Here is a 12102-nt window from a genome sequence, read left to right as displayed (position 1 = left end):
TTTTTTCAATGTAAGTTAATAATGTATAAAAAACAAAAAAAAAAAAAAAAAAAAAAAAAAAAAAAAAAAAAAAAAAGAGTAAATTTCTTTTTTATATCTCAATTAAATTTTATTATAAAAGGGAAATTTTCAATTATATTTCTAGAGTTGTTCTATATGTTGTACTTAAAATCCTAATCTGTTACAAAATTTTGTAACTATTTATTGGTAGAAAATTTCAAAAATTTTGATTCTCTTTTTATTATAAATATATATTTTATTTTATTTTTATTATATATATATATATATGAAAAAAGGAAAATTTTCAACAGATATAAGAAAAAAATATATAAAAATAAAATTTTGAAAAATGCATGCAATAAGGTGTGTGTGTTAGGCCTTTTTTAATGTATTCTAGCTCATAACATATCTAAAAAAAATTTCTTTTATATTTTTTTATATATTTTATTTGATTCTTCTTTTAATTAGTAAGAGAGAGAAAAAATATATATATATATTATGTATATACTTATAGAAAAATAAAACTAACATTAAATATATGTAAAGAGAAAATTTTCGAGGATATTTTTTGATAAATATAAAATTTGATATTATGTTTAATTTTTTTAAAATATGAAAAAAATAAATCTCAGACAAAGTTTAGTAAAATTAACCAATGAAATGTTTAAATAAAAACTAATTTTGAAAATGAAAATATATTTGATAATATTAAATTTCATAATTTTTGGTAAAACAAGATTAAATTTTAAAAAGATTATATGAAATATACCTCGTTTTTAGATCTTCAAAAGTTTTATAAAATATATATAAATATACATATATATGTAATTTTTTTTTTTATAGATTTTTTAAATTGTGTTGAAAGCACGAAAATATCTCATAATGAAGGTATATAATATATTTATAAAATTATCTTATTATAATTATTATATATATATGAACATAAATATAGATATATAATTTAAATATATAGACACACAATACACATAATTTTACAATTTATTTTTCTCTTTTTCATTTTTTAATAGTTGAAGAAATAGGTGTTTCTGAACAAGCTTTAAAGAAGTTACAGGAATTAAAAAAATTAGAATTAGACCTTTTAATTGATATTGTTAAGAAAGATATTTATAATAAGGACACATATACAAAATACCATTGTATATCAAGTGATTATGCTTTATTTAACAAAAAGGATGAAATAAGTAATTATAATAGTATAAATATATATATATATGGAGATAGATAAATTGAATAAAACACATATATATTTTGATTTTATTAATATACAACATCTTAAACAAATTATTCAAATAATTTATGAAAAAAAATATATGATTATTCAACAAAAAAGACAATAAAAAATTTATATAAATATAAGAATTATTTAAAATATTTATATTAATAATAATAAATTTTTCTAATACATAAAAAAAAAAAAGTTTACATTAAGTGATTATATAAAATGTTAATTTTTTTTTTTTTTTTAGAACATGAAAATAATAATACTGAACAAAATAAAGAAGACAGTGAATCCATTCATAATGGTCAAAATAAGAAATCAACAAGTTTCATTAATAAAATAACTTCATTTTTAGGAATTTTTCATTACAGTAATAAAAATAAAATTTCTCCTAAAATTAATATACAAGAATATAATATTAAAAATGAAGAGAATGATGACAAATATAGTGCAGAAACAAGTGCACTAATTCATGAGCAAAAACCCAATTCATATATGCAATTAAAAGGATTTAGTTTAATAAAAAAAAATAATCTTTTTGGTAGTAAGGAATCTTCAAATGAAAATGCTGAAATTGGAAATTATGGGTCTTTTTTTTTTATTTTTGGTACAAGTAATACTGATTATCCTTGGGCTTGTGTGTGTGATCCTCATCAACTCATAGAATATAAAAAAAAGAAAAGAACGTATGTTCTATGTCATAACCAAATAGATATGTCTATTCAAAATTCTGACTTAATTTGCAATTATGAAAATTTTTCTTATAATATTCATTTATGTTACATTTTTATTTTTCTTATTATACTCATATATATGTAAAATATTATATTTTATTATTTCATGTACATAAATATTTTTAAATATATAGCTAATTTTTTTTTTTTTTTTTTTTTTTGTTAAATCATTTATTTTTAATATATATGTGTATATTCCTTTTAATTACTATATTTATATCAGAAAATCATATACCTGCTAAGTGTAATGTCTTATATTTATATTTAGAATTTTCATATAGGATAAAATAAAAAAAAGAAAATATTTTATAAATATTCTTACAAATTAAACTTAAATTATTATTTAAATATACTTTTTATTCATTTATTTTTAATAATTATCAAAAGTTTATAAAGACACAATATATATATATACTTATGTTTATTAAAATATATAAAATGAAAAAATATTATCTTCTTTTTTTTAAAATGTTATAAAACCTTTTATTTAATAAAAGAATTAAATATATAAGAAGGTTAAATAAAATAATATATATTTAAATAAAAAAACAATTGTTAAATTACATAAAACCTTTTGGTTATTTATATAATTTTTTTTCTAATATATATGTATATATATATATATATTTTTTTTTTTTCACGAAGTTAAATATGATTAAAAAAATAATATATCATGAAAAAAAAATTTGTTTTTATTTTTTTTAAATATATCAACATAATAATGAACACATGCTTAAATGAATTTAGATTATAAATTTTTTATAATGGACTATCATTTAAAAGTTTTTTTTTTTTTTTTTTTTTTTTTTTTGTATATATTATAAAAATAAATTATTTTAAAAGTTTTCATTCAAAATAATTATTTATCATAAGTGTTAAACATTTTTATATTATAAAATGAAAAGGAGAAAATTTAGGATAAGAATTTTTATTTTTTTTTCATGTTAATAATTTAATATGCTCTTACCTAACTTTTAATATTCCTGCAGCAATAAGTTTCTGTAAACCATTGAAAATTTTAGGATCTTTTAAATATTCAGAAATGGAATTAGGATTTTCATTTAGTCTTTGTAGTATTATTTGAAATTGTGGATCTGATATAATTTGTTGAATTTCTGGATCAGACATAGATTTTTTGAATTGTTCCTCATCAACTTTTTCAGATTTAGACATTTCGTCAATTTTATAAACGCATCTTTGATATCCCTCCATACATTCTTTATTATTTGGATCAATTTCTAATCCTTTATTATATGCCTGTAAAGCTTTATAATAATCTTTCATGAAAAAATGCAAGTTTCCTTTTCTACTATATGCCTTAACAAACTTAGGGTCTAATTCTATAGCTTTCATAACATCTTCTAATGCTGATGGGTATTCTATTAATTTGGTTAAAGCTGCTGCTCTATTGGAGTATAATTTTGCATCATTTGGATTTCTTCTGATTGCTTCATCGTACTCTTTCTTAGCATTAGGAAAATCACCATTTTTAAAATATTCATTACCTTTATTTTTATGTTCTTCTGCTTTAACTGGATCTATATATGCCTCTTTTTCTTCTTTTTCTTTTATCCTCTCTAATTCTTTTAAAGCATTTCTTGTTACTCTATTATTATCTTCTACTAAAGATTTTTGATATGCTTCTATAGCTTTATCATAATTTTTCAAATTGGTATAACAAATTGCTAATCTATTATATAATTTTGCTACTTTATTAAAATCTGCTTTGAAATTGTATCTATTTTCAATTGCATATAAACAAGTTTCAATGGATTTTTCATAATTCTTCATTTCAATATACACTGCTGCTTTATTATAGTAATACATAATATCATTAGGGTTAACTCTAATAGCTTCATCATATTCTTTTAAAGCTTCTTCAAATTTTTTTTGCTTATAAAATTCATTTCCTTTTAATTTATGTTCCTCACCAAGTATTTCTTCAGGAGATCTATTTTTTTTTCTTTCCTCTTCTTCTTTTCTTTTCCTTTCTCTTTCTTTTTCTTCTTCCTCTTTTTTTCTTTGTCTTTCTCTTTCTCTTTCTGCTTCACTTGAATCATCATTAAATTTTATACCAAAAAACTTTTCAACTCCTTCACTAATTTTTTTATTACACGATGATAATATTAGACGTATATTCATGGGATTACTATTAATTTTTTTTATTGTATCTAAAAGTTCATTTGGATAATTTTCATTTTCTTGTTTGTATGATTTCAAATTTTCATCATTATCTATTAATTTATTTATATGATTCATGAATTCCATATTTTCTAATAATTTTTCTTGTCTTACTTTTTCTAAACCATCTTTTAAAGATTTATTATTTGGATCTATTTTCAACCCTTCTAAATAAGTTTTTTCTGAATTTTCTAATTGCCTTAAACCATGTTCTGCACATCCTTTTCTAATATATCCTTTTGGCCAATCTTTTTTTAAATTTATACACTTATTTGCATTTTCTAAAGCTTCATAAAATCTTCCTAAACTTGAATAGGCACCTGATAAATTTGAATAAAGTACATGATCTAGTGGATCATTTTTTATAGCATCAGAAAAATGTTTTACTGAATCTTCATATTTTCCTTCTTGAAAACATTTATTTCCTAATTCTTTTAATCTCTGTGCTTCTTCTTTGTTTATCATTTTTTAAAATAATTTTGTATATATAAATATATATTTATATATATTTATATATATATATATATCTCTTTTTTTTTTTTTTTAAATTATTATTAATATAATATTATATATATTCTAATAGTTTTTTATTTTTTCAATAATTTTTAAGTATATTATTAATTTGATTTTATACAAGTTAATTACTTATTAAATACAAATTTTTTTTTAAAATATGCAGTTTCAATAAGAATATTAATTTTTTTATTATTCCTTTTTAATTTACAATTAATTTGAATTTATATAATTTTCTATAAATATAATTTACCCACCAAATTTGTAATATATTTTAAAACATTTGAATTATTTAATTTTATTAAATTATGTTGTTATAAAAAATATATGTATATATTATTTTGTAAAATTAATTCATTTAAATAAATTTATATTAAATATAAGAGAAGTTTATTATTTTCTTAATGTGGATATTTTTAAAATATTAATCTGTTTTTCTTTTTTTTTTTAGTACAATTTTTTGCTTTACGAAATATACATTTTTTTTATAAAAAAATATTATAGTTTTAATAAATAACAAACATTACGATATTTTCTTCATATAAATTTTTAAATGTAAATGATTTATATGAAAATTTTTTTTTGAAATTACATTAATTCTATTTTTTTTTTTTTTTTTAGAGGTTTATGCTTTATTTTTTCTTTTATTATAAAGTATTATCTCTTTTTTTTTTTTTTTTTTTTTTTTTTTTTTTTTTTTTTTTTCTTTTTTTTTTTTTTTTTTTTTTTTTTTTTTTTTTTTTTTTTTTTTTTTTTTTTTTTTTTTTTTTTTTATTTTTTTTTTTTTTTTTTTTTTTTTTTTCATAATATATATATATATATATATATAAATATATGTATATATTTATTTTTTTTTTTTTTTTTTTTTTTTTTTGTACATATAGATTTATGTTTATTTTGATTTTACTAATTTTTTAATTTTGTATTTTATTTTTTTTTTAAATAAATATACTTTTATTATTGTATCTATTATTTTTTTTTTTTAGATTGTTTATATCTATAATATTTTTTTCTTTAAAAGTGTTAAATTTTTTTAAAATAACTAATATTTTATATTTTTAACATAATAATTAGTCTCCTTTTTTCTTATAAGTTAAACTTCAGTGCAATTGAAAACTTATTTTTCTTAGATGCAGGATGAAACTATATGTATATAAAATTTATTATACTAAAAATAAAAAAGATATGTAAATATATTATTATATATGAAAAGGGTTTATATTACGTAATAGTTTTTATTAAAAGCTTGATATATTTTCATTTTTTTTTAATTTACAAGTGGGATAAAAAGGAAAATATGTTTTCCATACTTAAAAAAATTATTATCATATTTTTCTTTTTACATTAGTTAACAAAGAAACATTAATATTTTATGATATCTTCATTCTAAAAAAAAAAAAAAAAAAAAAAAGACTATATGAATATTTATATTCTTAACCGTATACATAAATTATATTTATTTATTTCATTGTTTAAAATAAATATCAGAGATTTTGGAGCAATACAATATTTTTTTGTTCATTTAATTTTTAACTTTGTTTTCCTTATTACAAACATTTTATATTTTAAAAGAGATCAATATTTCAATATGATTTAATTTGCTTTATATTTTTTTTTTTATTATATTTATAATGATATAATTTTCATTTTTTATATTTATATTTTCAATTCATAAGTTTTACTATTATTTATAAAAAACTAATATTTGCAGCTACACGTCAAATATTCATTAAAACTATTATTTATATTTAACATTATTATATTATATCATAATATTACTACAACGTTAATTGGACATATTTATTCTATTAATTGCTTTTGTTATATCATTTAAATATATGTAAATATTTATTTATACTAAGTTCAAATTAATTTCTTTTTAATAATATTTAGAAGAATAGTTTCACCTTAAAAAAATTCATTATGCTTATTAAATTTTTGTAATTATTTAAAGAGCTAAAAATTATAAAAACTTTTTTTTTTTTTCCAAACTTGTATGAAAAAATAAATGAGTATCAAAATAAAAAATACATTTAATTGTCCATGTTATTTTTAAAAAAAAATAAGGTTTTAAGAGGTATATTAGATTTATTGACTTTTTTTTTATATAAAATGCTTTTTATTTTCAAAATATAAAAAAGGATTTATAATATATTATAGGTGTTTTTATGACGTTTCATTTAATATTTTTTATTGTATATATAAATTTTTTTTTTAGATATAATTTATTCCTATGTAATTATTTAAATGAATAATTGTATTTCTCATAATTTGCAAGTCTTAATAGAAAAATGTGTTAATTTAAGCTTTACATTTTTCTCTTACTTAAGAGAAAATTTAGAAAAAAGTTTTAATTGCATATCTATAAATAATTAACATTTTCTTATTTTTCATTCCATAATATTTTATTTAGTTTGGTCTATAAAGAACTTTTTTAATAAATTTTTAACTGTAATATATTTTTGGGATTTGCATTTTCAAGACTCAAATTGTGTAAAGCGTGCAAATATCAAAAATTAAAACATTATATATATAATGAAAAAAAATAAAAAAAAAAAATAAAATTAAATGTATTAAAAAAAAAAAATAAATGAACATGTAAAAATTTAAAAAATAAGAAAAAATAAATGAAATATTATTTATATATTTCAGAATTTCCCTTTTTAAAAATAATGAAAGAAAAACGTCTGATTAATATTTAATTAAAATTTTCAAATAATATAAAATTTTTTAAGTTTCATTTTCCATAAGAAATTAAAATAATCTTATTACGCAAAAATATAGCAAATACATATTAGAATAATCTTCAATGTGCATAAATAAAAATATAAGAAATGAAAAAAAAAAAAAAAATATTCATATATTTACATACACATACCATTTTTTTTAAGCATTTTTTTTTATTATTAATATAATATTGTTATGATTTAATTTATATATTTTAGAGATATAAAAATAACATAATACTGGATGTGCATTAAACACACAAACTATATTCGCCTAAAACTATTTTTTTAAGAAAAACATATTCGTGTATAATTAATAAAAATTATTTTTATAAGTTTTAAATATACTTTTTATTCAAATAAAAGAGAAAAAACCAAAAATAATAAAGAATTTCTCAAAATAATTATTTGAAATATAAATAATAACAATGGCAGACAAATTAACTGAAGAACAAATTTCTGAATTTAAAGAAGCCTTTAGTTTATTCGATAAAGATGGAGATGGAAGTAAACTAAAAAAAAAGATAAAACTGAAAAATAAAAAAATTTTATAAAGTATTTGGTGAAAAATTACAACATATATATCTATATCCATATATGAAAACTTATGAAATATATTTATAGTGCTCATATAAATTAAAAATTAGATTATATAAAATTTCATAAATTTAAATTATTTATGTGAAACAAAAATTAATTTATGAGTTGTTAATAAATAATAATGAATATATTAAAAAAAAAAAAAAAAAAAGAAAAAAAATAATTGTTATATTAAATAATATTAATTTATTTTCGAATAACAAAATAAAAATGTTATTAATTGTTAATGTTAATTTTTTTTTTTTTTTTTTTTTTTTTTTTTTTTTTTTTTGTACAGCTATTACAACAAAAGAACTAGGAACAGTTATGAGATCTTTAGGACAAAATCCAACTGAAGCAGAGCTACAAGATATGATAAATGAAATTGATACAGATGGAAATGGAACAATTGACTTTCCTGAATTTTTAACTTTGATGGCAAGAAAAATGAAAGATACTGATACAGAAGAAGAGTTAATTGAAGCATTTAGAGTTTTCGATAGAGATGGAGATGGATATATAAGTGCAGATGAACTAAGACATGTAATGACAAACCTAGGAGAAAAATTAACAAATGAAGAAGTAGATGAAATGATTAGAGAAGCTGACATTGACGGTGATGGACAAATTAATTATGAAGAATTTGTTAAAATGATGATAGCGAAATAAGTTTTTATTATTTTATAAATTGGTAGAAAAAAAAAATAATAATAAAAAGGCTATTATATACATAAAATATATATATATATTTTTTTTTTTTTTTTCATTTTTAATTTTTTATACTTTAATCTTATAGCCAGATTTTCTTACATATTTTTTATCTGAAATAAACTTAATCCCTTATTACCTCTATGAAAAAAATGAAAATAACAAAAATTTTTATAATATTTAAAAAATTGTGGCATCTTGTGATTGTCTCCATTTGTAAATACATATGTACATAGAAACACATCTTTTATTGCATCTTAATGTTTTGAGTAAAATCCTATTTTATTTTATTAGACTCATTATCTTTTTTTTTTTTTTTTTTTTTTTTTTTTTGGGGGTATTTGAAACAAACAAATAAAAATGAACTTATAAAATTTATATATTAAATTTTAAAGTAAAGAAAGACAACAAAATTTAATTAAGATGAGTTTTTTATTTTAGAATTTTTTTAATTTAAAAAGAACAAAACAAGAACAAAAATAAATTAAAATATTAAATAAAATATTAGAAATAAATTTAGTAATTTCACATTTAAGTTTAAAATAATTTTTCTTTATTTTTAACAAAGTTTTTTATGCACATAACATCTGTTTAAATATTTGATTATTAATAATTTTTACATTTTCATGAATCTTTTAGAAATATAGATATACACTTTCTTTGTATTGTTTAATTTTGTTGTATAACTATTCAATTAATTTTTCTTTTTTTCTATCACAAAATTAATAATTAATTTGCACTTTGTAATAATTACTGTGATTTATTTTACTTTATTTTTTCAGTTAGATGTATATTATCTTAATATTTATGGTGTTTTTATTTTATAAACTTAAATTATGATTTTCTACAAACCAACTAATGTAATTTAAAAAATTATTATTTTTTATTTGCGTTTGAATTTCTTTAAAAAATAAATTATAAATATAAAGGTTATGATATGTTAATATTACATGAGCTGTCAATTCTTGGCATTTTAATAAATGGTGTATATATGATTTTGTTTCTTTTCTTGGTGAATTATTTGTTATAGTAGAAAAATCAAAATTATATTTAGTATCATTTAAATCTATAATAAAATTTTCACTATTTTTAAAATTAATAAGATTAATATCATGTAATTTACTATTATAGTTTGATTCATTCATTTTAATATTCATATTTATAGCTTTACCATTTTTTGCTAAATAATAAGGAAAATTTGTTTCTATAATATCAATCCCATTAAAAATACTATGTAAAATTTCGATTGGATTTCCTATACTTAATTGTATAAATTTTAATTTATCATCTGGTAATACATTTAAAATATTTTTTAAATATTTGGTTCTAATTTCATTTGATTCATCATAACCTATTCCACTTAATAAATAACCATCCAAAATACAATTGTATTTATTTAATATATCTGTAATTAAATTATGTATATTAATTGTTGACGGAATAGATAGAATACATAAGGAATTATGCAATGAATTTTCTTTCATTGTTTTTATTTTTTCTAAAAATTCATCCATTAAATTTATTATTCTTATTTTTTTTTTTTTTCCTATATCTTCATTTATTTTTATTTCTTCTGAAGGAATGCAAAAAATATTAGGTTCAAAAATTTCTATGCATTTCAAGAAATCATCTATGGAAAATACAACTGTAGAGTTGTTATATTTTAGGGTTATATATTTATTTATATTTATAGAAAAATTATTTGTTAAAACATTTCTAATATTCATATATCGATAGGTACCTTCAAAATCACAAAAATTATCTAAATAATTTTTTGATTTATCACTTTTTTTATTAAAAAATTCTTTTGCTTTTTCTAAAACATCTAATTGGTTATATACTTCAAATAATGGGCAATTTAATATAACCTTTTTTTCTATTTTTCTTAACAATTCCATATTTATAAATTCTGGTAGAAAGTCATTAGTTAATATAGTACTAACAGGTGTTTCAACATCATTTATTTTTTTTATACAATACTTCATTTCATCTTTCATTTTTAAGAATAACATACATAAAAATAAAAGTAACAAAGTAAATATTTAAAGTTAAAAAAAAAAAAAAAAAATGAAATAATATATTTGCTATTATACAATAATATTAAATGTTTGAAAAAAAATGTTTTTTTAAAAAAAAATTTTAAATTATGAAAATTTTAAAATACTTTTAAGTTCTATAGATAAAAAAATTATAAAATATAAACAAATGCTTTAAAACAAAAAAAAAAAAATTTTAAAATAAAATTATTATGTATATTAAATGTAATGAAAACAATGAAATAAATTTAAGTTAAACTTATTAAAAAAATGCCTTTGATATTATATAAAGAATACATAAAATATGTATTAATGTTCCATATAAAAAAATATTTTCATATATATATATATATATATAATTAAAATGAGCTAACATATTGACTTATTTCTATTTATATATCTGTATTTTTTTAAAATTCGAAATATAAACTAACATAGTACAAAATGAGATTTTAAGGAAGAAAAATTATATATATTAATATATATATAAACTATAGTAAATAAATATATTTAAAATAAAGAATTAATAATTTTTTTTTTTTTTTTTTTACAACTTTATTACAAAATGAATGAAATAATAATAAATAATTTAAATTATAATTACTATAATCGAATAAAAAATACAAGTATAAAGGCACTTGTAAATGTAAATCTGTCATTTCAAAGAGGAATGAGAATTTTAGTTTGCGGAAAAAATGGAGCTGGAAAAAGTACATTATTAAGTATTATTGCTGGAAAAAAAGTTATGATTTATTAACTATATGAACATAATTATTATGATTACCTTTTTATTTATTTCTACTGAATTGTTCTATATTAAAACAAATATTAATAAAATGTTATTTAATTATATTTTTTTATATATGTTCACATTTTTTCTGTAGTTGATAAAAGAAGAAGAAGTTTTGATTTTTAATAAACCAGCTTTTCATGATACCACACTATCAAATAAAATAGGATTTGTAGGAGAATGGTGGAGTGACGGTAAAAGAAAAATTAATATTAAAAAGGAAAGATAAAAAAAAAGATTATAATATTACCAATATTTTTATTTTTTATTTTATTTTTTTTTTTTTTCTTAGAATATGTATTGAACATAACGATAAAAGATTTGTTTTCACAATATAGGCATTCGAAAAGATATAAAAATTTACTAAAATTATTTGAAATTAACGAAAATAAACTTATAACAAGTATTTCAAAAGGAGAGAAGAAAAAAGTTCAAATTTTGGCTAATATAATTAAAAGAAAAGATATTTACATTTTTGATGAAGTAACTGAATCACTAGATTTAGTATCTCGAAAATTATTACTAGAGTAAATATATATATATATATATATATATATATATATATATATATATATATATATATATATATATATAT

At 16.9% G+C, this 12102-nt stretch overlaps 5 protein-coding genes across 5 annotated transcripts in view; 3 read left to right on the top strand and 2 right to left on the bottom strand.

Annotated features, from left to right (window-relative positions):
- Positions 1-687: 687 nt before the first annotated feature.
- PGAL8A_00305900 (conserved Plasmodium protein, unknown function) lies at positions 688-2059 on the top strand (the record flags this gene model as incomplete). The annotated part of the gene is made up of 4 exons (XM_028672064.1): positions 688-727; positions 844-888; positions 1029-1214; positions 1488-2059. The coding sequence occupies 4 exons, from the start codon at positions 688-690 to the stop codon at positions 2057-2059; spliced, it is 843 nt and encodes a 280-aa protein (XP_028528655.1).
- An 878-nt stretch (positions 2060-2937) lies between these two features.
- HOP (Hsp70/Hsp90 organizing protein, putative) lies at positions 2938-4620 on the bottom strand (the record flags this gene model as incomplete). The annotated part of the gene is made up of 1 exon (XM_028672063.1): positions 2938-4620. One exon carries the CDS (start codon positions 4618-4620, stop codon positions 2938-2940), a length of 1683 nt encoding a protein of 560 aa, XP_028528654.1.
- Positions 4621-7822: 3202 nt separating this feature from the next.
- CAM (calmodulin, putative) lies at positions 7823-8642 on the top strand (the record flags this gene model as incomplete). The annotated part of the gene is made up of 2 exons (XM_028672062.1): positions 7823-7901; positions 8272-8642. 2 exons carry the CDS (start codon positions 7823-7825, stop codon positions 8640-8642), a joined length of 450 nt encoding a protein of 149 aa, XP_028528653.1.
- An 860-nt stretch (positions 8643-9502) lies between these two features.
- Positions 9503-10693, bottom strand: PGAL8A_00305600 (queuine tRNA-ribosyltransferase, putative; the record flags this gene model as incomplete). The annotated part of the gene is made up of 1 exon (XM_028672061.1): positions 9503-10693. One exon carries the CDS (start codon positions 10691-10693, stop codon positions 9503-9505), a length of 1191 nt encoding a protein of 396 aa, XP_028528652.1.
- Positions 10694-11282: 589 nt separating this feature from the next.
- Positions 11283-12102, top strand: part of CAF16 (CCR4-associated factor 16, putative) — a gene marked incomplete at both ends in the record, with an annotated part of 1324 nt that continues 504 nt past the window's right edge. Inside the window, 3 exons of the mRNA XM_028672060.1 lie at positions 11283-11459; positions 11602-11701; positions 11800-12034. Coding sequence (XP_028528651.1) covers positions 11283-11459; positions 11602-11701; positions 11800-12034 — 512 coding nt within the window. The remainder of the gene's footprint in view (positions 11460-11601; positions 11702-11799; positions 12035-12102) is intronic.

The sequence above is a fragment of the Plasmodium gallinaceum genome (genome assembly GCF_900005855.1).
Source record: "Plasmodium gallinaceum strain 8A genome assembly, contig: PGAL8A_v1_87, whole genome shotgun sequence".
Lineage (NCBI taxonomy): Eukaryota > Apicomplexa > Aconoidasida > Haemosporida > Plasmodiidae > Plasmodium > Plasmodium gallinaceum.
Note: the sequence above shows the minus strand (reverse complement) of the source record. Positions and strands in the feature narration are given on the sequence as shown.